A 27704-nucleotide genomic window follows, 5' to 3' on the forward strand; every position below is an offset into this window, starting at 1 on the left:
TCACGTTCTGAATGATCGGATTTTTCGACAACTTAGTCCGACCGTGTGTATGCAACAGTTTCGGACAAGATCCAACGGGCAAAATCCGACGGACAAAATCCGACGGATTTGGTTGTCAAAATCTCCGACTGTGTGTACAGGGGCTTAGAAACTTAAACTACCAGTGTGAAATAGAAAATAAAATACTAGCATCAACAAAATTACTAGTACAAAAAATATGCTCTATCTTGGTCCATATGGTTAAATAACCCAAACTGTACTGTATAAGATTGATGACATGTACTTACATTGCCTTCTGTTGCTGACTGGATCTTTTTCCTTGTTTCATTAGTTCACTCCCTTGTTTGATTACCATCCGACCCGTCGTACCCTCCTTCTACCCAGCCTTAACCCCAATCCTTATTCCTCCCTCCCTCTACCCCCTTCTACCCAGCCTTAACCCCAATCCTTAACCCTCCCTCCCTATACCCCCTTCTACCCAGCCTTAACCCCAATCCTTAACCCTCCCTTCATATACCCCCTTCTACCCAGCCTTAACCCCAATCCTTAACCCTCCCTCCCTATACCCCCTTCTACCCAGCCTTAACCCCAATCCTTAACCCTCCCTTCATATACCCCCTTCTACCCAGCCTTAACCCCAATCCTTAACCCTCCCTTCATATACCCCCTTCTACCCAGCCTTAACCCCAATCCTTAACCCTCCCTTCATATACCCCCTTGTACCCAGCCTTGACCCCAATCCTTAATCCTCCCTCCCTATACCCCCTTCTACCCAGCCTTAACCCCAATCCCTAATCCTTCCTCCATATACCCCCTTCTACCCAGCCTTAACCCCAATCCTTAATCCTCCTTCCCTATACCTACTTTTACCCAGCCTTAACCCTGATCCTTAATCCTCCCTCCATATACCCCCTTCTACCCAGCCTTGACCCCAATCCTTAATCCTGCCTCCCTATACCCCCTTCTACCCAGCCTTGACCCCAATCCTAAATCCTGCCTCCCTATACCCCCTTCTACCCAGCCTTAATCCTGATCCTTAATCCTCCCTCCATATACCCCCTTCTACCCAGCCTTAACCACAATCCTTAATCCTCCCTCCCTCTACCCCTTCCCCCTTCTTTCCTCCTAGATCCCCAGGATGAAGACATCGGTTCTACAACAACACTACTGGCTGTGAGCTTATTTTCAGTCTACTAATTCTATCTGACCTCACCTGCTGATTGAATGATTGTTCTTCTTCATAATTCTGCTCTTGTCATTCATGCTGCTGTAATTTGTATGGCTTCATCCTTCTGTACCCCTCTACTGTTTTATAAAGTCAATACAAACTATTGGAAAGAAAAAATAAAATGTGAACTGAGGCTGCATTCACACCTGAGTGTAGCGTTTTCAAGCGTTTTTGCAGGGTTTTTTACCGCGATTTGCGGCGTTTTTTACCGCGATTTGTCGCGAATTTGTGCAGGGCAAAAGGTCACCAATGTTAAAAGAAGAAAAACGCCCAAATCAGCCCGATTCGCGTGACAAAAAAGGGACTTGTTTGAGCTTCAGGCGTCATGCTACAAAACGCTCAGGTGTGAATGGGGTCTTACTGAGAACATGATCTCATCAACTTCAACTAATATTACAAATTATTATGAAATATACCAAGCAAAATAAATGATATTTATTATTGTATGCAGATGTATCCAGCTATATTAATACATTCAAGTGACACTGCCCCTAAACAAAAATGACTTTACGAACAGCTTATAAAAGAACATGTTTAATATTTACCTTTCTGGAAGGTTAATGACATTTTTACCATCTTGAAGAGCGATGGGTGGTGCTGGTATCTGACACTTTGTGATGGTTTTCTTCCCCTCTGGACGCTGTGGTTCCTCCTCACTAAGAGACTACTTTGTTCTATAGTGATGTAACAGCCGGTGGAAGGAACCACTACACCCAGCAGGGGACAAGGTTTCCAACAAATCCAAAGTGTCAATACTGGCAGGGTCCTTAGTGCTTCAAGAGAGCAAAAATTAGACTCACCATCTCCCGGACTGGTAATTACTAAAAGTTTAATTGTAACTTTTAGTTGTTCATTCTGAATAAACAAACTAAAATACTAAAATTAACAATAATAGAGATAAAGATATAACTACTGTTAACCCAATGTTCCTCCATAAATATTAGTGGATAACTATTTTTGTATTTAGGTCAGGTCTGAACAGAATTATGTAACATTTGTAGAAAAATATACATCCAAGAAGTCCAGAACTTGATGCCATTATAGCAAACACCTCCACAGCCACCATGTATTTCCCTCTGGTGCTCAGATAGGCCGGGATCATCGCAATCCAGACACTGCAGAACACCAGCATGCTGAAGGTGATGTACTTGGCCTCATTAAAACTGTCTGGTAATGTCCTGGCTAAAAAAGCTATAATGAAGCTCACAGCTGCTAGAAGCCCCATATATGCCAGGACAGAGTAGAAGCCGATAACTGAACCCTCATTACACTGAATGATGATCTTTCCCTGATAAGAGTGAGTGTCCTGATCCTGAAAGGGGGGAGAAATAGACAACCAAATGACACAGATTATGACTTGAACCATTGAGAAGACACATATGATAAAATTGGGCAGTTTGCCTCCCATCCATTTCCTCCAGGGACTCCCAGGTTTGGTGGCTTTAAAAGCAATACACACCATGATACTTTTGGCAAGTAGAGAAGAGACAGCAACTGAGAAGATGACACCAAATGAGGAGACACGGAGCATGCAGGTCACATCTACCGGACGGCCAAGGAACAAGAAGACACAGAGGAAGCTCAACATGATGGAGACCAGGAGAAGATAGCTCAGGTTCCGGTTATTGGCTTTAACAATTGGGGTGTCCTGGTAATGTATAAATAACCTCAATATTGAACCAGTCAGGAGACAACAGAGGATGGAGACAGCTGAAAATGCTGCAACAATTGTATCATCCGTGTAGGAGAGAAATTCCACCAATTTTGGAACACACTGATCCTTCTTCTCATTTGACCATTCATCATCAGGACATTTCATGCAGTTTTCACTGTCTGCAGGAAGAAGAATACAAACACAATAAGCATCTGGATCAGAGCTTCTGAGGAAATACATTTTTTGTGTTGTGTCTAGTGCAGCGCTTTTAAATATAAAAGGAGATAGTAGTTTCAATACCATAAAATACAAGAGCGTTATGAGGGACCTACTCATTAGAGCTTAAAATCTAATAATTTGGGAAAAGTGGAACAAAATGTAATAACTGTGAGGGAGGAACTGATGGAAGAATTAAAAGTTCAGTTGTTAGGTGGAGGTGGGATCGACTTCCCTGAAGAGGTGAGTTTTCAGGGATCACCCAAAGGTGGCTAGAGTAGGATATAGTGAGACAGATGGAGATAGAGAGTTCCAGAGTATGGGAGGGGCTCTGGAGAAGTCCTGGAGACAAGCATGGGAGCAGGAGGTCTTGGGAGCAGAGGAGATGACAATTTTGGTAAGACAATATTGGTGATGTAGCTCAGGGCAGAGTTGTGGATGACTTTATATGTTGTTGGCATTTTTTTTGTTGACATGCATTTTATTTGCTGGGTGATCAGAAGCCAATGGAGGGATTGAAATATGCATGCATCATAGATACAATATTAGCAGGAAAACAGCTGGAGGAATCAATGGTGGAGAAGGATCTGGATGTTCTGGTGGATCATAGAGTTAATAACAACATGCAAAGTCAAGATGTTGTTTTTAAAACTAGTTAAAATACAAGGGCAACCAAACTGAGTCATGGAGGAGCTCAGCTATGAGGAAAGATTAGCTGAACCAAATTTATTCTCTATTGAGAAGAGGAGATTAACCACTTCCTGCCCAGTCTATTGTCAAATGAGGGCCGGGCGGGATCTTTGTCATTCCAGGTGGACGACATATGACTTCCAGGTGACTGCATGAAATGCAGCCTGACCAGAGTGCCCATGAAATGCAGCCTGACCAGAGTGCCCATGAAATGCAGCCTGACCAGAGTGTCCATGAAATGCAGCCTGACCATAGTGCCCATGAAAGGCAGCCTGACTAGAGCCCATAAATTGCAGCCTGATCAGTGCCCATGAAATGCAGCTTGAACAGAGTGCCCATGAAAGGCAGCGTTACCAGAGTAAAAGTTTGTTAGGGCTCCTGTGCTGTAAAAGGTGGTTAGTCTAATTACTGGATGCAGCAAGCACTTGCATGAGACACAGTCTCATGTGAATTAAATAGATAATAAAAGGATAGTGCTGCACTACCAAAGTGAAAAAAATATAGTAAAAAAACTGTGATAAAAAAAACCTTTGTCCCACAAATTTGATAAATGTACCCTTATAGCACGTAATAGATATATTCGGGACTAGCCAAGATAACATATATATATATATATAAAATCTTCATATATGTGTATCTAAAAGCCAAGGTAAAAATATCAGCTTATTAGTGAAATGTCCAAACAACATATATTAACCACTTCCCGACCAGCGCACGACGATATACGTCAACAGAATGGCATGGGCAGGCATATTGGCGTACAGGTACGTCCAATATTCGATGCCGCCCTGCCATCGGGAGCGCGCCGCCGGCGGCGCGCTCCCGCGCTGGTCGGGACCCCCGTGAGTCCGGTCGCGGGACCCGCGGACTCGATCGCCGCGGGCATCCCCGCGATCATCTCACGGAGCGGCCGAATGGAGGAAATTCTGTGTAAACAACATTTTTCCATTCTGCCTAGCAACTAGTGACGCTGATCTCTGCTCCATGTGATTGGAGCAGAGATCAGTGTACACTAAATGAAAGCCCAAACCCCCCACAGTTAGTAACACACCCCTAGGAACACTTAACCCCTACACTGCCACCCACTGGTTAACCCTTTCACTGCCAGTGTCATTTGCACAGGAATCACTGCAGTTATATAGCAGTGATTACTGTATAAATGACAATGGTCCCAAAAATGTGTCAAAAATGTCCGATGAGTCCCCGACAATGTCGCAGTCACAATAAAAATCGCTGATCGCCGCCATTACTATTAAAAAAAGAATAATAAAAAATTATTAATAAAAATGCTATAAAACTATCCCTATTTTGTAAACGCTAAAACTTTTGCGCAAACCAATCAATAATCGCTTATTGCGATTTTTTTTTACCAAAAATATGTAGAAGAATACGTATCGGCCTAAATTGAGGGAAAAAAATGTTTTTTTATATATTTTTGGGGGATATTTATTATAACAAAAAGTAAAAAATAATGCGTTTTTTTCTAAATTGTCGCTCTATTTTTGTTTATAGCGCAAAAAATAAAAACCGCAGGGGTGATCAAATACCACCAAAAGAAAGCTCTATTTGTGGGAAAAAAAAGGACGTCAATTTTGTTTGGGAGCCACGTCGCCCGACCGCGCAATTGTCAGTTAAAGCGACGCAGTGCCGAATCGCAAAAAGTGGTCTGGTCTTTGACCAGCAAATTGGTCTGGTCTGAAAGTGGTTAAACGTGACTTAGTCCAATATCAAGAGGACTAGCCCCCACTAGGGTGCTCGAGTGTATATATAAAATTACTCAAGTGTATATATAAAACCGCATAACCAATGTATATATGCATAAACAATTAACAAAATATCATACGTGATGAAATGTAAAAGTGATCAAACACATAAAGTGCTAAGTACATATGATGAACAAAACAGAAAAACACACAATAATCCAATTAGGTGAATATTGTAGTGGAAGTATCAAATGCAGAAGTAAAGTGACTTAGTGCTTGTAATGTGCAGAAAACTATTCTTTCCCCACTTCAGTGATTCCACATGTTTGCTAGGCACACCAGGTAATTACCTCACCGCTGTAAGGTATACAGCGTATCTATAGCCTTTTCAGAAACATACAGGAAAACAGGAGGGGGACTTCAGATACTCCTATTGTTGTCACCATCCATATAACTGCTACATAGGTGGATTCAAGTGTTGCACAAGAAATAGATATGAAGGTGACCATAGTGTAGTAAATTTTAAAATTAGCGACTTTATTCAACAATTAAAACTACTCACAAACAGCAAGGTGAGTCACACAATAACAGCAGACTACGAGCGGACCGCTCGGGAGTAGGCGTCACTTCCGGTCTCCGTATCCTACGCGTTACGTCACTTCCCGTGACCTCAACTGGGATGTGAGAATGATAATCGGAAGCGGCATTAAGAGGACTAGGCGGGAGCGGCTCCGCCTGATATTCAAATGTGGACACTCCCCATGTAGACTAAACAGTGGAGCGTCTCAGACAAAGGGGAAAACGAAGGGAGGAGGGTCAGGGGCCAAAAAACAGATCACGTCCCGCGGCCAATAATATGGCCGCCGTACGCATGTAGGAGACAGATATATGGTCTCCAAGAAAATGGCCGCGGGACGTGATCTGTAGATAATTGTACAATAGCCAATTTAATATAGGGCGATGTTGTTAGCATTTCAAAGATGTGCCCCATAAGGATTCTAATTTTTTTCCGTAGGGCGTTCGTTTTGCAGCCTTGCCAGAGTGCCAGCCTTACCAGAGTGCCCATGAAATGCAGCATTACCAGAGTGCCCATCAAATGCAGCCTTACCAGAGTTAGTGCCCATGAAATGTAGCCTGAATACAGTGGTGATCTCCCGCTCTGCCACGGAGCTTAGATTTGAATATCCCTGCGGCCACTGTAGCAAAGTCCCACCTAGACCCGGCTCCTATGACACTTGTCACACTGATTCACTGTCCCGGGATTGGATCAGTGTTCCATCTATCACAGGAGCCGGGTCTAGGAGGCGGGACTTTGTGAACACTCAGTCACGCAGTGGTAGATTGCTGCTGCTGTGTGTGTGACACTGACTGACGTACATGAGAAGGAGGGAGGGGAGAACTCTGGCACTTGAACTTCGTTGCCCTCCCTCTGCCTCAGCCTGTGGCACCAGGATCGGCCCTGGATCTGATCCCTGATTCTGAGGGGGCACTTCCCCCCCCTTGCCCCCCTAGCGGATGCCCTTGGGTGTCTGTGGGGAGGTGCAGTGTGGTGCGGCAGTAAACAAAACTTGTATCAAAGTTAAATGCTTCCTATCACAGTTTAACTTCCTAGGCCCAATTGGAGGTACAGCCAGACAGATACACAGACAGTCTGCAGGACCGTGGCATTACACCCATCCATGATCTACTGATCTTGGGTTCAATGCTTTACAGGTCCATTACAAAAAAAATATATAAATGCATATATTTTACATGCAGAAAATGTGGATTTTTTTTTTTGTGAGGCCGGGTTCACACCGCTGCGATGCGGGAACGCCGCGAATCCGCTGCGTTTTCCCGCATCGCATTACTCCCGCCGGCAGTTCACACTGCCCTATGCGGACGGCTGGGAGTGTCAATGATATGTTAATGACACCCCCAGATCCGTCCGCATATCGCAGTGCGATCTGCCGACTCGCACAGGAAACGGATCGCATGGTGTGAACCCCCATGCGATCCGATTCTGTTGCGGACCAAAAAAAGGGTCCCGTGCGAGTTTGCTGCGGGAGCGATGCGAATTCAGCCATACTATCTGTATGGCTGAACTCGCATCGCTACGGAGATCGGATGTGATTTGCGGTGCGAATCACATCCGGATCTCCCCCCGCAGCAGTGTGAACCCAGCCTAAAGGTTAACTTATCTTTTAATTATACCGTGCAAAATTACCTATTGACGATGTCAGAAAAAAATGAGTATAAAGGAGGAATTCAGTAGTTATGTAATAGTAATTGAAGTAGCAGCAGTTGTAGTAGTAGTAGTAGTAGTAGTAGTAGCAAAAGCAAAATATAACTGGGCAGGGCTAATATTGTTTCTTTTGATTTCAGACCACAAACTCCTGAGTGCTGTCAGCCATAAACAGGACTTAGGAGCTAAATACATTTCTGGCAGGATCAACAGGTGTCTTTCTGAACTTGCAGGGTCTTTAAAGTGAGAAAACATGGGGAAATGTGCACACATTACAGATATATTTTTTCCTGACACACACTATACACACACTATACTACAACGGTAACTTCTGACCAGTCCAACAATAATTTACTAACAAATACAAACTCTACCGGAAATGTTGGAGATCTCTCCTTCTGGACACGGGACACACTCATAGCAGCATTTATGAATTGAAGATCCAAAGTTTTTTCTGCTGCCAGGTAGACAGGGAACTGAGCACCGAGATACTGGAACCTGAAAGCAGATATTATTATTATTATTATTTCAATGTCCACATACAAGGCTATACAATCTAATGCCTCGTACACATGGTCAGACTTTCCGACAGAAAATGTACGATCGGAGTTTGTTGTCGGAAATTCCGACCGTGTGTAGGCTCCATCGGACATTTTCCATCAGAATTTCCGTCACACAAAAATTTGAGAGCTGGTTCTCAAATTTTACCACAACAAAATCCGTAAATTCCGATCGTGTGTACACAATTCCGACGCAGAAAGTGCCGTGCATGCTCCGAATCAAGCAGAAGAGCAGCACTGGCTATTGAACTTAATTTTTCTCTGCTCGTTGTATGCGTTGTAAGTCACCGCTTTCTTGACGTTCGGAATTCCCGAGCAACTTTATGTGACTGTGTTTATGCAAGACAAGTTTGAGCCAACATCTGTCAGAACAAAAACATGGATTTTGTTGTTGGAATGTGCGATCGTGTGTACGCGGCATAATAAGTGTTACAAATACGAATGAGGTTTGGGGTTTCCTCTCCCATGGGTTCAAGGTGAATTCTGCAGATCCATTTGTTTATTGATTTCCATTATAAGTTGATGTGGCCTCTGTTTAAGATTACACTTTTTCAGTACCAGCCCTCCCTTTAAAAAATTTGAAGGTTTTGGTTTCAGGGGTAGTGCTTTGCTGTTTTCAGAAATTCTTTTCTTATTTTTGTGTAGCACTATCCCGCATAAGCCGTCACAATATTTGGGTTCACTACCCCGATGACACCACCAAAGTAACTCGGCTAGGTAGTTTCCTGGCTGTCACACAAAGAAAAATACGCACACACTTGACAAATAAAGGATTAGGTTGTGCTAAGATCAAAGAATAGCATGGCAGGCAAAGAACACAGTTAACCAAAACTATCAATAAACAAGGTAGTACAGCAAAGAAACAATGCAACACAGTACAGTACCCATTTAGGACATGCCCACCCGCCCTTCAGGACTGAAGGTATAAACGACAGCTCTCAGATTAAGGGATTTTCCCCAAGTGAGCAAAGAGGACTGACAAAACACAAGGCTATCTCACTTGTAAATCCTCAGTCAGAAGGAACTAATTTTAAGCTTAAGAAAGTTTGTCAGAGTTTACACCCACAACTAAACTATGTATTGGGTTCTTCTGCCGGCTTAGTTGGGGCCCATACATTGGCGCCAAGTGAAGGATGAAATCCCTTTTAAGATGTGAAGAAATCATAATAATCACTCTGAGCTCTATAGTAATTAGCAGAGTTCTCTTTAATATGTGAAATAGGTGAGAAAGGTCATTTTAAGAATATTGATTTGTAACAAAAGAGAAAGGAGCGTTGTAAGATGTATGTCCATTTAAATAGAGAAGTTGAACTTGAGCGGCTAATTCTTTCCTTAGATGGTTTGAACTTGTGTTAAAGTAAATACAGAGTTCTGCCTAGCAGGGGATGGAAGGATTAATTCAGTCAGATAACCTGCAGGCAGTATTTGTAGAAGCAGTTAGGAGTATTGTATTAGAAGGGCAGGCTGTAGCAGTAGATGGGTTATGAAACCCGTATTGATTGAGGCATGTACAATACAGTGTCCTTAACTTGAGCTGGCTTAAACAGCAAATTCGCTTGCAACAACAGTAGTGTAAATGGTTTAGGAACCCTCTCAATTAGTCCCTATGCCAGTGGTTCTCAACTCCTGTCCTCAGGACCCACTAACAGGCCAGGTTTGCAAGATAACTCAAATGCAACACAGGTGATATCATTTGCGGTTCAGTAATTGCAGTATTCTAGTCTGCATCTGCCCAAGGTAATACTTAAAATCTGGCCTATTAGTGGGTCAGTTAGGGGAGTTGAGAACCTACAAATGTAATTTGTGTAATCTGTGCTGCTTTCACTAACAGAAATGGCTGTATTTTCTCCCTGCTATTCAGGGAAAAGAAACAGCCAGATTGCTGATCTATGTGAAGAGACCTGTGTGTTTGTGAACAAAGGGTTCTCTACTGTGATTAGCTACAGCCGATCAGCAGGTCTCAGCCATAAATCATTTTCCAGTGACAGTACAGATCAGCAGGGGGCGTGCTTGTATGGCCCACCTGCAGTAAATGTTCTGTGGACAGGTGGGAACCAGTTAAATGAAACTAAATCAAAAATATTCTCCCCATATCTGAGTCTCTCTGAACACACTACCCATATATCTGGGAACTGGTAGCAATTTAATATTAAGGGATAGGGAAATCTTTTCCATTTAAGGCTAGGTTAACAAATTTGTACAGGCGTGGCAGCCCATTAATCTCCTCATTGGACACAAAGCAAGGGTCACATGAGAGGCTTACCCCAGTGGGGGATCTTCTGCGCTACGCTAGACACTTTAAATAGGGTCCCTGCCTTACACATGGGGGATACCTTTCCTGGAACAGCTGACTGATCTGTAATAAACTCTTTGGATGTTGCTGTACATCACCATGATTACTTGTGCGATTAGGAGGGACACGTAGAGCCCTTGATCCCTGCACCTTTCCAGCGTATCACCGCTGCCCCACTCCCAGTAACGTTATGGGGTCCTGACATGCAAAAAGCACAGACTCCATGCATGCTTCCTCTTCCATACCTATTGTACAGGACACCAAGTTTAGGTCCTGGATGGGTGCTATATAGCACCGATATTTGGGTTATGGTCCCTTTAAGGGAAGCGTGGGAGCATTGAGGGGGTCACCCAGGATGGGTGAGGAGTTCCAGGAATAGCCTTAATCAGGAGAGAACTGACTTGCAGTTCTTTCTGTGCTAATAGAGAGCTATTTGGGACCCGGAATTTCAGAGGCTCTGAAGCGATATTCGGGTAGGAAAAGAGCCTCCACCCCTGACTACAGGGATTCCAGCACATACTGGGAGCCTACAGGAAGCAGCCCCTAAGGACAGGAAGTAGTAAAGTGTGTTGGTGGGAGGAGGAGTTGGTGAATACACCTGTCTTGGAGAGCTGAGAGTCTGCTGGAGGCTGCTAAAATATTTAACAAGGACTGTTAAAACCTTGGGGTGAAGGCCCATCCACAAACTGTATGTGCCTTTTTTAGTTTTACGTTATGCTGAAGATAAGCCAACTTTATTTTGTATTTTTGTGCTTGTGTGCTGCTGCAAGCCTTATTTTGATTTCCCTGTGGAAAATAAAAGCCTTTTTGTTTAAAGTTTTACCGGCTTTGCACTCAGTCCTGTGGAGCTACAATCCCCCCAAACTTTACAACTGGTGGAGAATGCGGGCAGAGTGCATTTGTAGCCACAAAGACGTGTAAAAATGAAAACTGACATTTAAAGAGACAGTGTACCCATGGCATGTCTTGGGTGAAATCAGCTCAGACACTGCAAACAGCAGGAAAAGGCGTGGAGGAGGTCATCAAGGCATTGGCGCAAGCCACCTTTACCCAGCAGCAAGCCTCAACAGAGGCAAACCATCGCCATGAGGAAGCAATGGCTCAGCAGCAGCAAGCCCTGGCACAGACTGTAGTTGCACAACAGGAAAGCACATGGTTGCTAGCCACCCAGTTTACTACCCGGCAGGAGTCCACTCAAGCACAGGCGGCTGCCTTGCAGGAGGCAGAATTGCATCTAGCTCAGCGGTCATTGTTGCTGGCAACCAAGTATCCATGAGGGCCAGCCATTTCTTGCAAAACCTGACACCCAGCAATGATGTAGAGGCCTTTCTCACTACCTTTGAGAGGCTAGCAGAGAGAAAGGGGTGGCCCCATGACCAATGGACTGGCGTTATCTCCCCTTTCCTTACCAGTGACCTGCAAAAGGCCTACTTTGACCTACCAACTGAGCACATCAGCGACTATAAGCATCTGAAGGCAGAGATCCTGGCCCGCCTGGGAGTCACCATAGCCATTCTGGCTCAGAGGGTGCACCGCTGGAGGTACAAACCAGACCAACCACCCAGGTCCCAAATGCATGAACTGGTACAGCTGGTTAAAAAATGTCTGCAACCAGAAAAGTTAGCAGGCCCGCAAATGGTGGAAAAAGTGGTGATGGACTGGTACCTGTGGTCCCTGCCAGATGACCAATGACCTACAGTGCTGGGTAAGTCATCAAGACCCTGTTACTACTGACCAGCTGGTAGAGTTGGTCGAAAGATATACCGTGGTGGAGGACCTGCTTGGACCTGCCAAGCGTCGGGAACCCACATCAAGGGTAACCGGGCCAGCCACGGCACCTAGGAGAGAAGCCCTGCCAGGCATTGGAACCCGCGTCCTGCATCATCTTCCACAGAAACAAGGAGGTTGGTCCCTTTCCCAAGGATGGGGGACATACAGTGTTGGCAATGTTGGTCCTGGGGGCAAACCCTGGCAAAATGCCCACTTGAGGAGGAGCCTATGGATTGCGGAGCTGGTCGGAGAGCCTTGTTCTATGTTTGACCTGGCTACAGGATGGTTTGAGTGTGAAGTGTGGGTAAACCACCTTCCTGCCAAGGCTCTACTGGACTCCAGTAGCATGGTGACACTGGTATATGGCAGGGTGATCGGGAGACTCGGCCCAGTAAGTAAGTCTCTACGGGTAGTGTGTATCCATGAGGACACCAGGGAGTACCCCCTGGTTCCAGTGACTGTTTCCTATGGCTGTACTTCAGGGACACAAGAGGTTGGGGTGGTAAGAAGTCTGATACATGACATCGTAGTGGGGTGGGACTTTCCACCATTTCCTGAACTATGGAACCAAGCACAGAGTGGACTGCCAGGACTGCCAAGAGGACTGGGGAGACTGGGCTTGGAAGGGACAGAGTCTGAGGGGTCTGGGCCTGAACTCCCCACAACACCCCCCTAATGTGGAGATGCCTGTCGTTTATAGTGACATTGCAGATAATGTTAATTTGGGTGATAATGTTCCTGTGTCAGGTCTCAAAACCAAGTTGACTTCTGGGGGGGGGGGGGGTATTCTGACTGATTGTTGTGAAAGGACTATCCCTTGTGAGACCTCAATGCCCGGCCAGTATAAGATATAATCACTGAGGACAATCCTCATCAGATAGTTTGAACTCACCAAATACTGATTCCATCCACAAGATGCTTTTATTATGAACATCAGGTTACAGCAGATGATCGGATACAAACAGGTGAATAGGCTGTAGTATTTAGTAGTATTATGAGTATTTATGAGGTCAAAAGACGATATTGTTTGTAGCTTACAATGCAGAATACATGTGCCCTACTACATGTGGCTTGTAGCTGCATCCATGACACAGGAAGTACAATCACAGGAAGAAGGGTGGATCAATACATACAAAGGAAATGTGTCATAACATAAGAGAAAATAAACATAAGAAACAAGTGCATTACCGCAAAAGGTCACTAGATGGCAGCATGTGAACTAAATCTAAATGTCCATAGAAAATGGTTAGGAAAACAGTCTATATAAATTCTATGCCCCGTTGGGGCAGCAAAGGGGGGGAGTCTCCCCATTACAGGTATTGCTGAGGGACAATAATGAGGAACTTTCCTTGTTGCAGTTCCCAGTTGAGGAGGGTGAAGGGGAAACATCCTCAAGGCCAGTGCACCCAGGCCTAGATGTATCCAGGGGTGCGTTTGGCACCGCCCAGTTACAAGATTCTACCTTGGTGAATGCTCGAGAGCAGGTTTCTGTTATTGATGGGGTCCCACAATTACAAGGTGCAGATCAGAGGTTTCCTCATTTTGCATTGAAGGGGGACTTGGTTTATCAAGTGGCTGAAAGCCAAGGGGAACCACAGAGCAGTTGCTGGTTCTTCAGTCATATAGGCAGATGCTCCTGAATCTGGGAGGACACCTAGGGACGGAAAAAACAGAGGCCAGGATAACCATCCGGTTTTACTGGCCAGGGGTGAAGGCCAAGGTTAAAAGATATTGTGCATCTTGTCCCACTTGCCAGTTAACTGCCCTAGTGTTCCACTACAGAAACCCCCTGGTACCCTTGCCAACTATTTAAGTTCCATTTGAGCGGATAAGTATGGATTTCTTAGGACCACTGGTAAAGTCAGCAAGGGGCACCAATATATTTTAGTTATCCTAGACTACGCAACTAGGTATATAGAAGCAGTGCCTTTAAGAAAAAACTTCCTCTAAGGCCATTTCCCAGGAGTTGCTTCAAGAGTTTTCACAAACTGGGTTCCCCAAGGAGATACTGACAGTCCAGGGCACCCCTTTCATGTTGAAGGTGATGGCAGACTTGTGCAGACTGTTTCAGATGAAGTGAGTGAGTCCTCACCGCACAAAACTGTGATAGAACATATCTCCCAAATGCGAGAGAGGGTGGCTAAGGTGATGCTGTTAGTGAAGGAGCATCTGCAGAAGGCCCAGGATGCCCAAAGAAGGTTGTACAACCGGTAGGCTAAAGTCCGACAGTTTGAAGTAGGAGATCGGGTGGCTGTTCTAATACCCATGGTGGAGAGCAAGTTCTTGGCCAAGTGGCAAGGTCTGTTTGAGGTAATAGAAAAGGTGGGTCAGGTGAACTACAAGGTACACCAGCCAGGGAAAAAAAAACCATACCAGATCTATCACGTAAATTTGTTAAAACCCTGGAGAGACAGAGAACAGGTGTTAGGTTTCCGTATGGTGAGTCTGACTTGGTGGAAGGAGACCTCTCTTACGGCTCTGGTTCAAGTCTCCCTGAAGTGGGAACAGAGGCACAGGAGCACAGCGGGGTAGGAGCGTCTGGCCAGATGCAGCAGCAGATGCTGGTGAGGTGAAGATCTTCCAGATGCAGGAGCTCTCTGCAGAAGAAGGCAGCCGATGATAGTTGGCAAACTGACTGTGGTAACAGACCGGGTAGTGCACGGATCTGGAGAGGCAGAAGAAGGCTCGGAAGGATCTCTGAGCAGGAGAGCAAGTAGAACCAGCAGCAAGCAGGAGCCAGCAGGGGAGAGGCAGAAGAACAGACAACAAGAGGAGGTTCGGCAACAGGTATCAGTCCAAGAAGGGTCAAACAAGCCGGGGTCAGAGCAGGAGAAGACAGCAGAGTCAAACGGAAGCCGGGTCAGGTATCGGGTAGCTTTCAGGCAGAATAACAGGTTGCTTCAGGTACTAGCTGCAGACGAACAGCACAGAACATCTGCAGCTGTACCTTTAAAAAGGGCCACTGGCGCCAATCGCGCTAGCGCGCACACGTGCGTGCGCGTACCGCACGCACATACGAACGGCGTGCACCCGCGCGCGCCTGGCGACGCGCGTGCCCACGTCGACCCGCGGCAGCACGAACGCGCGTGCGCGAACGGAGGTCCGATCGCACAGAACGGACGGATTCCTGACATTGCCCCCCCACAAGGGGCAACCTCCGGGTGCCCCTAGCGACTCTTTTTTCCGGATGTGCAGAAAAAAAGGCCTGAATTAATCTATCAGCATGCAGGTTAACAGCAGGTTCCCATGAATTATTCTCCGGGCCATAGCCCTTCCATTTAATCAAGAACTGACCTTGTCCCTGTCGTCTTCTGAAGTCCAAAATGGCCTCTACTTCATACTCCTCATTGCCATCAATCAGCACAGGCTCAGGCGGTTTTGTTCCTCTACCGGGAAAGGGATCAGGTACAGCAGGTTTGAGCAAAGATACATGGAAAACTGGGTGTATTTTCATGGAATCAGGTAAGGACAGTTCATATGACACTTCGTTAATCCTCCTCTTAACTGGAAATGGCCCCAAAAATTTGGGTGCCAATTTCTTAGAGGGACAAGCTAATTTCAAGTTAGAAGTGGAAAGCCATACCTGATCCCCGACTTGAAGAATCAATTCTCCTCTGCTTCCTTGATCGAAGTTCCTATTACTGTCCGCCTGAGCCTTAGCTATGGCCTCCTGTAGGATCCGGTTATTACGCTGGAGAAAAGACATCGTGTCCTGGACCGCTGGAACATGGGATTCTGAAAGGATATCAGGAAGAAAAGACAGATTAAAACCATAGTTAGCAAAAAACGGAGACTGCCCTCTGGTAGCATGACTGGCATTGTTATAGGCGAATTCCGCCAGGGGTAAAAGGGAAACCCAATTGTCCTGAACAAAGGATGAAAAGCATCTAATGCACTGCTCGAGGGTTTGGTTGGTACGCTCTGTCTGCCCATTGGTCTGGTAGGCGGAGGACAAGGCCAATTCTATTTTCAAGGTCTCACATAGGGCTCTCCAAAAACGAGAGGTGAACTGGACCCCCCTATCGGATATGATATTGGTGGGTACCCCGTGAAGTCTGATTATCTCCCTAATGAAGATGTGAGCCGTCTCAGATGCGGAGGGAGTTCCCTTCAAGGGTAGGAAATGGGCCATTTTAGACAAGCGGTCACAAACCACAAAGATGGCTGTACAGTTTTCAGAAGGAGGGAGTTCTACAATAAAATCCATAGTAATCATCCGCCAGGGTCGATCAGGTGCGGGGAGTGGTTTAAGCAGACCTCAGGCCCGGTTTCTGGGAACCTTACTCCGACTACACACGGGGCAAGAGTCTACATATTGCTTGCAGAATTCCCTCATGCCTGGCCACCAGAAGGTACGCTGTACAAGCTCTAATGTTTTGCGGACACCAAAGTGCCCTAAGAGGGGATGATCATGAAGGAGACCCAGGATCCTTATTCGGACGTCTTCAGGAACGAAGATTAAATTGTCCTTCCAAAGCAGCCCCTCTCTGGATACCAATGAAATTCCTGGGGGACAGGAGGATATGAGGGAAGCTCTTCTTAACTGGGACAATAGGTCTGGCTGGACGAGCAAAAAGGTGTTAGCAGGGAGGATGGTGTCTGGAGGTGCGATGTCCTTGGAGCTATCAAACATGCGAGAAAGCGCATCCGGCTTCACATTTCTTGAACCAGGACGATAGGTAATGTGAAAGCAGAACCCAGAGAAGAAGAGGGCCCAGCGGGCCTGCCGAGGCTTCAGACGGGAGGTACTCAAGGTTCTTATGATCCATGTAAATGAGTACGGGGTGAACCGCCCCCTCCAATAAATATCTCCACTTCTCCAAAGCAGACTTGATGGCAAGTAACTCTCAGTCCCCCACGTCATAGTTCCTCTCCGCAGGAGAGAGTTTTCGAGAAAAGAACCCTACGGGGTGCATCAGGTCATCTTTACCTTGACGCTGGGAAACCAACGCCCCTACTGCTACCTCAGAAGCATCGACCTCCAGGATATAGGGTCTTGATGGATCCGGATGGCTGAGAATGGGGGCAGAGGTAAACAAGTTCTTGAGTTTCTCGAAGGCAGCCTGTGCTTCAGGACCCCAATAGAAACGTACGTTTTGCTTAGTGAGCTGGGTGATGGGAGAGATGATGGCCAAGAACCCCTTAATAAACTTCCTATAAAAATTGGCGAAGCCCACAAAGCGCTGGATCCCTTTTTTATCGGTGGGAGCTGGCCATTCAAGAACAGCGGAAACCTTTTGCGGGTCCATTTTGATGCCTGCTGGGGAAATTTCAAGGCCAAGAAATTGGATATTCTGCTGCTCAAATTTACATTTTAGCCCGTGTTGCCGGAGCCGAAGCAGCACCCTGCCGACGTGCCCACGATGCTGTTCCAGAGATCCGGAGAAAATCAGAATGTCATCTAAGTATACAATGACGAAAATGTCCAGAAAGTCCCGGAAAACATCATTAATCAGATGCTGGAAAGTGGCTGGGGCGTTACAAAGCCCGAAAGGCATAACTAAGTACTCGTAGTGCCCAAAACGAGTTCGGAAAGCAGTCTTCCACTCGTCGCCAGCCCGTATACGGACCAGATTATAAGCTCCCCTCAAGTCCAACTTGGTGAAGACAGTAGCCGACCTCAGTTTTTGAAAAAGTTCAGGAATCAGAGATAGGGGATAATGATTTTTAATTGTAATTCTGTTCAGTTCCCGGTAATCCACACAAGGTCGAAGTGTCTGATCAGAGGCGTAACTAGAAACCTCAGGGCCCCGGTGCAAGAAATCAGGAAGGGCCCCCCCCCGAAAAGCATGATTTTGATACTATATTTTTTTTCCACTGTACAACAAAGTAAAACATTTCTGTGCAGCCTGTGTCCCGAGTGGAACTTGTGTCACCAGTGCAGTGGTGGCCGTGGAGAGGGGTGGTGGTACTGGAGGTGGGTGGCGGTGGTGGTACTGGAGGGGGATGGTGGTCCTGGAGAGGGGTGGTGGTGGTACTGGAGGTGGGTGGTAGTGGTACTGGAGGGAATAGTGGTCCCGGAGAGGGGTGGTGGTCCTGGAGAGTGGTGGCGGTGGTACTGGAGGTGGGTGGCGGTGGGACTGGAGGTGGGTGGCAGTGGTGGTACTGAAGGGGGGGTGGTGGTACTGGAGAGGGGTGGCGGTCCTGGAGAGGGGTGGCGGTACTGAAGAGGGGTGGCGGTGGTACTGGAGGTGGGTGGCAATGGTACTGGAGCGGCATGGTGGTTCTGGAGGTGGGTGGTGGTACTGGAGAGGCATGGTGGTCCTGGAGAGGGGTGGCGGTACTGGAGAGGGGTGGCGGTGGTACTGGAGGTGGGTGGCAATGGTACTGGAGCGGCATGGTGGTTCTGGAGGTGGGTGGTGGTACTAGAGAGGCATGGTGGTCCTGGAGAGGGGTGGCGGTGGTACTGGAGGTGGGTGGCGATGGTACTGGAGCGGCATGGTGGTTCTGGAGGTGGGTGGTGGTACTGGAGAGGCATGGTGGTCCTGGAGAGGGGTGGCGGTACTGGAGAGGGGTGGCGGTGGTACTGGAGGTGGGTGGCAATGGTACTGGAGCGGCATGGTGGTTCTGGAGGTGGGTGGTGGTACTAGAGAGGCATGGTGGTCCTGGAGAGGGGTGGCGGTGGTACTGGAGGTGGGTGGCATGGTGGTGGTACTGGAGAGGGGGTGGCGGTGGTACTGGAGGTGGGTGGCAAGGGGGTGGTGGTACTGGAGGAGGGGTGGCGGTGGTACTGGACATCAGGATCCCCAGATACCCCCCCTTACTTTAGGGTCCCTAGACAGTCACCCCCCTTAAAGAGGTTTCTCTGTACCTTGCTGGACTCTGCTGTGCACCTTGGCCCCCAGCAGATCTCTGTACCCCCCCCCCCACCTGGGGGGAGGCAGCGATCAGCAGCTCTATGATGTTGATGGACGGCGGGATCTTCCTGAGTCTACACACACACACTGGAGAGGGGTCAGCATGGCTGTGAGTGGAGAGCGTGTCTCATGTAAACAGCAGCACAGAGACACCGGGACTTGGGAGTGAAGTTTCGTCCGCTCTCGCAAAGCACACAGCTGATCCTGCTCCCCCTTCGGCCCCCCCCTCCCCTCCTCTCCTCTCCTCTCTCCTGTGTTCTCTGCGGGAAATGTGAGCTTGTTCGCTTCACACCTGAATGCCCGCAGAGAGCAGAGAACACATGAGAGAGGAGGGGAGGGGAGGGGGGCCGAAGGGGGAGCAGGATCAGCTGTGTGCTTTGCGAGAGCGGACGAAACTTCACTCCCAAGTCCCGGTGTCTCTGTGCTGCTGTTTACATGAGACACGCTCTCCACTCACAGCCCTGTGGATAGCAACCACGCCGGGGGCCCCCCCACAGTGATGGAATTCCAGGGCCCAGTCGCAACTGCGACTGTTGCGACCCTGATAATTCCGCCACTGTGTCTGATCCTTCTTTGTGACAAAAAATATTCTGGCACCGGCAGGAGATGTGGAGTGGCGGATGAACCCCTTCTTGAGGTTCTCAGAAATATAGACCTTCAGGGCTTCTTGTTCTTTTTCAGACAGAGGGAAGACACGTCCAAACTGAATCTCTGCCCCAGGAAGAAGCTCAATGGGGCAATCGTAAGGGCGATGCGGGGGCAGGGAATCAGCCCCCCGCTTACTGAAAACGTCCAGAAACTCGTGATAAGGTTTGGGAACTGACTGACACAAGTCCAGGTCTGGGTCCAGACAGAGGAGCGTTCTGGGCTGGACAGGAAGGCAGTGATCCAGGCAATAAGGGGAGAGAAACCTCACTTCTCCGGAGGACCAGTCAATGGAGGGATTGTGTGCCTGCAGCCATGGTATGCCTAGGATCACAGGGAATAGTGGTGATGAGATAACATCGAGTGTTAACAGTTCCGTGTGTTGGCAGGAGGTGGTAGCTAGTAGTGGAAGGGTCTCCTGGGTGACTCGGCCGGATTTAATTTGTGAACCGTCGGCCAAGAAGATGGAAAGTCCATGAGACTTTTTCCGAAGAGGAATGGAATGCAAGTCGGTGAAGGCAGAGTCAATGAAACAACCGCAGGCCCCGGAGTCAAGGATAGCGTTGACGTGAACTGTTCTTTCCTGCAGCTGAAATGAGAGTAGAAGGGCAACATGGGAAGTGTTGGAAGGCAAGGTTACGGAACTGTGAGACACAGAAGAGAGGCACTTACGTGTCTTAACAGGGCAGTTGGTCACATAATGTCCGGAACCGCCACAATACAGGCATAAGTTCATCTGCCGGCGACGGGCTCGCTCTTCAGGTGACAGGGTAGGCCGGAGTAATCCGAGCTGCATGGGCTCCTCAGTAGCTTGAGCAACACTGGCAGGCCCCCCTGGAGGGGAAGGAGTGAAGAAAGGTGCCGGAGTAGGGGTTCTAGCGGTCATCCAGGCTGGTCTTTGGGGTTGAGAGGAGCGTTCGGCCCTACGCTTGCGAAGTCTCCGGTCAATCCGAATAGCCAAGGCAATTAAGCCTTCCAGGGATTTTGGGGTACCAACACGGGCCAATTCATCCTTAAGGCCCTCAGACAGACCCATACGGAATTGATGTCTTAGGGCCGACTCGTTGCACTGGGTATCTGCGCTCCAGCGCCTAAAGTCCGAAACATAGTCCTCAGCTGTCCTACGGCCCTGCTGGAGTGCAGACAATGCAGATTCCGCGGTGGCAGTCTGCTGGGGATCGTCATAGAGTTGAGCCATTCCTTCTAGGAAGGCAGAGAGGGTCTGGGTAAGAGGATTGTCATCTTCCAGAAGGTGATGGGCCAAGGACTGGGGTTCTCCTTGCAGAAGGGAAATAACGAAACCCACTTTAGTTGCTTCCAGAGAAAAGGTCCTAGGCTGAAGGGCAAAATACAACTGGCAGGCGTTGCGAAATGCCCGGAATTTGGAGTGGTCCCCTGCAAATCTTTCCGGAATTGGAACCCTTGGTTCAGGTGGAAGCATCATAACGGCTGAATGGGTAGCTGGCTGAGCAGGAGGAGGCTGAGGTGCTGTGACTGCTGGACCGGAAGTAGATAGATGCTGAACACGCTCTTCCAACCTGGTGTAACCATCCTGAAGGGATTTCACGGCCTGGGTGAGAGCCGCAAGGTGCGAGCAGATCTCCTTCATGGCGGAGGCCCCTTCCGCAGACTCAGTCATGGCTGTTCGTACTGTTAGGTTTCCGGATGGTGAGTCTGACTTGGTGGAAGGAGACCTCTCTTACGGCTCTGGTTCAAGTCTCCCTGAAGTGGAAACAGAGGGACAGGAGCACAGCGGGGTAGGAGCATCTGGCCAGATGCAGCAGCAGATGCTGGTGAGGTGAAGATCTTCCAGATGCAGGAGCTCTCTGCAGAAGAAGGCAGCCGATGATAGTTGGCAAACTGACTGTGGTAACAGACCGGGTAGTGCACGGATCTGGAGAGGCAGAAGCAGGCTCGGAAGAATCTCTGAGCAGGAGAGCAAGTAGAACCAGCAGCAAGCAGGAGCCAGCAGGGGAGAGGCAGAAGAACAGACAACAAGCGGAGGTTCGGCAACAGGTATCAGTCCAAGAAGGGTCAAACAAGCCGGGGTCAGAGCAGGAGAAGACAGCAGAGTCAAACGGAAGCCGGGTCAGGTATCGGGTAGCTTTCAGGCAGAATAACAGGTTGCTTCAGGTACTAGCTGCAGACGAACAGCACAGAACATCTGCAGCTGTACCTTTAAAAAGGGCCACTGGCGCCAATTGCGCTAGCGCGCACACACGAGCGGCGTGCACCTGGCGACGCGCGTACTCACGTCGACCCGCGGCACGAACGCGCGTGCGCGAACGGAGATCCGATCGCACGGAACGGACGGATACCTGACAACAGGTATCCGCAGTGGTAGGTGTGCAGTCAGGGGACCATGCAGGAGTTGACCTAGTGCAGGTATCTGCTACCCTGTCTAGGCCCCAAACCCAACAAGCGAAAGAGTTTCTGCAAAGAAATAGGGACATGTTTTCAGGTTTGCCTGGTCTCACCAACGTCAATGTAAAAATCCAGTTAAAGCCTTATCATATCCCAGAAGCTCATAGGGTGGCAGTGTCTGAAGAGGTGAAAAGAATGCTCAAGCTTGAAGTCATTAAAGAGTCGCAGAGCGAGTGGTCGAGTCCAATCGTGTTGGTACCTAAACCCAACAGCACTCTTCGCTTCTGCAACGACTTTAGAAAACTCAATGAAGTCTCCAAGTTTGATGCATATCCCATGCCCTGGGTAGACGAGCTAATTGAGGGAATGGGTCCTGCCAGGTAAATCACCACGCTGGACCTCACAAAAGGGTACTGGCAGATTCCCCTAACCAAGGAAGTCAGGGAGAAAATGGCTTTCTCCTCCCTGGAAGGACACTTCCAATACAAAAAGATGTAATTTGGCCTACACTCTGCCCACGCCACATTCCAACGGGCCATGAATAAAACTTTGGCGTTCACATAGATGATATGCTTACGTCTACCTGGATGACATACTCATTTTAAGCACTCACTGGGAGTCCCATCTTCCTGGGTTCAGGCAGCTGTGGACTCCTTGAGAAGAGCAGGGTTTACCATCAATCCTGAGAAGTGTGCAATTGGGATGGAGGAAGCCATGGGTACATTGTGTGTAGAGGGCTGGTGAAGCCTCAAATGAGTAAGGTAGAGGCCCCTAGCCAAAAAGCAGGTCAGAGCATTTTTGGGCAGAGTTGGCCACTACCGGAGGTTTGTCCCCAACTTTGACACTATTGCTGCACCATTAACTGACTTGATGAAAGGCAAAAATTCAGTGATGATAAAGTGGAATGCTGATGCCCTCTCCCAAGTCCATTGTATGGTTTCAAACGGTGCCTCCAACACCTCCGTGTTGAGGCGGGGGGGGGGGGGGGATATGTACAGGAAACCAAGGTTGGGTCCTGGACGGGTGCTATCTAGCACCCATATTTGGGTTATGGTCCTTTTAAGGGAAGTGTAGGAGCATTCAGGGGGTCACACAGGATGGGTGAGGAGTTCCAGGAATAGCCTTAATCAGGAGAGGACTGACTCAAAGTTCTCTCTGTGTTAATAGAGAGGTAATTGGGACCCGGAATTTCGGAGGTTCTGAAGTGATATTCGGGTGGGAAAGAGCCTCCACCCCGAGTACAAGGATTCCAGCACACACTGGGTTAAGAGCCTCCAGGAAGCAGCTTTTAAAGGACAGGAAGTAGTGAAGTGTGTTGGTGGGAGGAGGAGGTGGTGAATGCACCTGTCTTGGAGAGCTGTGAGTTTGCTGGAGGCTGTTAAAATATTCAACAAGGACTGTTAAAATCTTGGGGTGAAGACCCATCCACGAACTGTATGTGTTTTTTTTTAACTTTTACTTTGTGTTGAAGATAAGCCAACTTAATTTTGTATTTTTGTGCTTTTGTGCTACTGGAAGCCTTATTTTGATTTCCCTGTTGAAAATAAAGCCTTTTTGTTTAAAGTTTTACCGGCTTTGCACTCGGTCCTGTGGAGCAACAAGCCCCCAAACTTTACACTATGTGCAGGATGTGGTGCAGATCTGCTACTGTTGCTACAGGAGACAGATCACTGCTGAAGGAGTGCCGACACCATCTTCCTTGCTGGAAGAGGCTATCACACCTGTCACATGTACACACTTATGACAGGCTGCTATTGAGACCTTTGTTACCCTTGATAACAAGTGTATCTTCACACTGCATTAACTCTTGTACCTTCATACCCCAATGTGTTTAGTGACCCAAGCTGCAACTCTGTGTGCCGGTTACTTCCATAACACCCCATGAGTAACTTCAGACCAGGCAAAGGCAAAGTTTCAAAGGCTTTTCTTGAATAAATTAACATGATGACTTATACAGATAACAGTCCAAAAAAAGTGCAGTCATTTCGGCAACATCCCCCTAGTCCCTAACTCAGGCTTGTGGCTGCCCCAGCATACCCGTATAGGAAACAATCCATGGATGGTATCTTTAGAAAGGACTGCAAGCTACAGGGACTACGGCAAAATTAAAAAGCTGATGGGGTTTTGGGCTGGCCATAGACAAATCATTTATTTTCAATCAGCCATTGAGCTGATCATTTTTTTTTACGGATTACCCCATTCACACAAAAATGTAGTGGATGGAGGAGTGTTGATGGAAATATCCGACCGTGTGTGGGCTCCGTCGGGCTTTTTCAATTTTAATTTCCGACACAGAAAGTTTGCTAGCTCCAGTCAAGTATAATATGCTTTCCATATTTGAAAGAAAGTATATTATACATGTACAACCCTATATACTGTACACCTATATCAGTCCTTAAAAGGACCTTTGTGGACCTAGTAGCTAGTGATTTGCAGACTGTCCCTCAGTCCCTACACTAATAAAAGACAGCTGCAGAATTGGTCAGCACTCAGCTCAGCAGTCAATTATAATAGGCTTTCTATATTTGGAAGAAAGTATATTATACGTGTACAACCCTATATACTGTACACCTATACCAGTCCTTAAAAGGACCTTTGTGGACCTAATAGTAAAAGCTAGTGATTAAACTGACTGTCCCTGCTCCACACAGCGTCCTGTCCCTACACTGACAAAAGACAGCTGCAGAATCGGTCAGCAGTGTACTCAGCAATCAGCAGCACAGCAGTCAGCAGCAGTGCACCAGAACCCTATATACTGTACACCTATACCAGTCCTTAAAATTACTTTTGTAGACCTGATAGTAATAGCTAGTGATTAAACAGACTGTCCCTGCTCCACACAGCATCCTGTCCCTACACTGACAAAAGATAGCTGCAGAATCTGTCAGCAGTGCACTCAGCAATCAGCAGCACAGCAGTCAGCAGCAGTGCACCAGAACCCTATATACTGTACACCTATACCAGTCCTTAAAAGGACTTTTGTGGACCTAATAGCTAGTGATTTGTGTCACTACAGTCTGTCCCTGCTCCACACAGCAACCTCCCCTACACTGACAAAAGACAGAATGTAAAATGGCCGCCAGATCAGGTCTATTTATAAGATAGGGGGAATGTCCAATTGTCCATGTGCTGAAATGTCTCAATTGGCTGTCCTGTACCCCATGATGGATGTGTCATCATGGGTCAAAGTTCTTTCACAATGTAAACGCATATGTCTGCCGCGCGAACAGCGTCAGAAGTCCGCGAACACGCAAAATTCGCTGCGAACCGACCGCCGGGCGAACCGCAAGGCCATCCCTAATGTAGCTACTTTGCCCAGTTTCAATAGTACGTAACCGTTTTTTGTTTTTTTTTTCGTTTTTTTTAATGTTTTGTGTGTCAACTTACCATAACACCATTATTATCTTGTATTTTTTAATCTTCAGGAGATTGGTTGGTGTTGATGTCCCTTGTTAGTTTGACTTTGTATTTTTGAAATGTACCTGCCTACTCAAAACCCAAACTGTCCTTCTTGAAGTAAAAAACATAGGCAAATATTCCTTTATTAGGGGTCATAACCAAATAAAGACCTCACGTAACACCTGAGTGCAGGATGTGCTGTTTGCTCCACGCTGCTGGGATACACCTGCTGGTGGACACCGGTACTATGACCCAAGGATCCAACAGTGCCACCAGCAGGTGAGTCCTCTTATTACAGGTCCTGGGTGTTGGAAGACACCCGCTGGTGGACACTGGTACTGAGATCCAAGAGACCGACAGCGCCACCAACAGGTTAACCCTTTCATGATAATACCCCCCTCAGGAGTGGCCTCCGGACACTTCAACTAGATGTAATTGTCCAAAGTTTATGGCTTTAAACCGAACAACGGATGAGGGCACGCCAGGCTGGGCATCGTGTACTTCAGGCCGGGCATCAGGCACCTTAGACTGGGCAGCGGGCACATCAGAGCAGACAGTGGCCACATCAGAGCAGACAGCGGGCTCCAGGTCAACGAGCTGGGCAGCAGGCTCCGAGTTGTCGAGCTTGGCAGCAGGGTCCAGGTTGTCAAGCTGGGCAGCAGGCACTGGGACATTAGGCCAAACAGCGAACACCGTAAAGACCGGCTGGATCACAGGCACTGGCTCAGCAAGCTGGGTAATGGGCCCCGGCCCAGTCGGCTGGGTAATGGGCGCCACTTCAGTGAGCTGGACACCGGGCGCTAGTCCAGAAAGCTGAGTAACAGGTATTGGTTTAACAGCCTGGGACACCGGGACTCCAGACTGGGATACCGGGACACCGGGACTTCAGACCAGGACACCGGGACACCAATATGAAGACATCAGTCTGGAAGGCATGCACCGGGACTTTAGACTGGAAAGCAGGCACCTCGGACTGGAAAGCAGGCACATCAGACTGGAAAGTGAAGACATCAAGCTGGAAGGTAGGCATTGAGACATCAGGCTGGAAGTCAGGCACCAGGACATCAGACTGGAAATCAGGCACATCAGACTGGAAAGTGGGCACATCAGACTGGTAGGCAGGCATTGAGACATCAGCCTAGAAGGCAGGCACCAGGACATCAGACTGGAAGGCGAAGCACATCAGACTGGAAAGCAAGCACATCAGATTAGAAAGCGGGCACATCAGACTGGAAGGCAGGCATCGAGACATCAGGCTAAAAGGCAGGCACCAGGACATCAGACTGGAAAGCGGGCACATCAGACTGGAAGGCAGGCACCGAGACATCAGGGTTGAAAGGTAGGCACCAAGACATCAGGCTGGAAGGCAGGCACCAAGACATCAGGCTGGAAGGCATGGCACATCAGGCTGGAAGGCACGCACCAAGACATCAGGCTGGAAGGCAGGCACATCAGGCTGGAAGGCGAACACATCAGGCTGGAAAGTAGGCATTGAGACATCAGGCTGGAAGGCAGGCATCAAGAAATCATACTGGACAGCAGGCACATCAGACTGGAAAGTGGGCATTGAGACATCAGGCTGAAGGCGGGCACATCAGACTGAAAACTGGAGACATCAGACTGGAAGGCAGGCATTGAGACATCAGGCTGGTAGGCAGGCACATCAGGCTGGAAGGCGGGCACATCAGGTTGGAAGGCAGGCACATCAGGCTGGATAGTAGGCACTGGGATGTCAGACTGGGTAGCAGACACTGGGACGTCAGACTGGGTAGCAGGCACTGGGATGTCAGACTGGGTAGCAGGCACTGGGACATCAGACTGGGTAGCAGGCACTGGGTTAGCAGATTTAGGTGGGTCATCAGGTTCAACTGGCTAACGCAGACTGGAACAGGTTAGTTGGTGTGGAAGCAGGTTGAGTTACTGGCAGGATTGTGTGGGTCGGAAAGAACTTTTGCTTCTTTTTCGGTTTAGCCACTGCAGCTTTGTAGGTTTACTGCAGGGCTGTAAGAAAAGGATGTAACTGGGCAAAAGGAAGATGAGGCAATAGTGGCTGGAGGAGGGTTTTGTGGGATTGTTACAGGTGGAGGAGAAGAGGCAGGTG

At 48.0% G+C, this 27704-nt stretch overlaps 1 protein-coding gene across 1 annotated transcript in view; it reads right to left on the reverse strand.

The window, feature by feature from the left end:
• Positions 1–1680: 1680 nt before the first annotated feature.
• LOC143998163 (vomeronasal type-2 receptor 26-like) overlaps positions 1681–27704 on the reverse strand; it is a 75326-nt gene continuing 49302 nt past the window's right edge. The window contains exons 3-4 of the mRNA XM_077493895.1: positions 8090–8213; positions 1681–3061 (exon numbers count right to left, since the gene is read on the reverse strand). Of these exons, the coding sequence (XP_077350021.1) occupies positions 2169–3061; positions 8090–8213 (1017 nt within the window). The 3' untranslated portion in view covers positions 1681–2168. The remainder of the gene's footprint in view (positions 3062–8089; positions 8214–27704) is intronic.

This window comes from Lithobates pipiens, unplaced genomic scaffold (assembly GCF_037356315.1).
Source record: "Lithobates pipiens isolate NorthernLeopardFrog02 unplaced genomic scaffold, aLitPip1_a1.2 Scaffold_19, whole genome shotgun sequence".
Taxonomy (NCBI): Eukaryota; Metazoa; Chordata; class Amphibia; order Anura; family Ranidae; genus Lithobates; species Lithobates pipiens.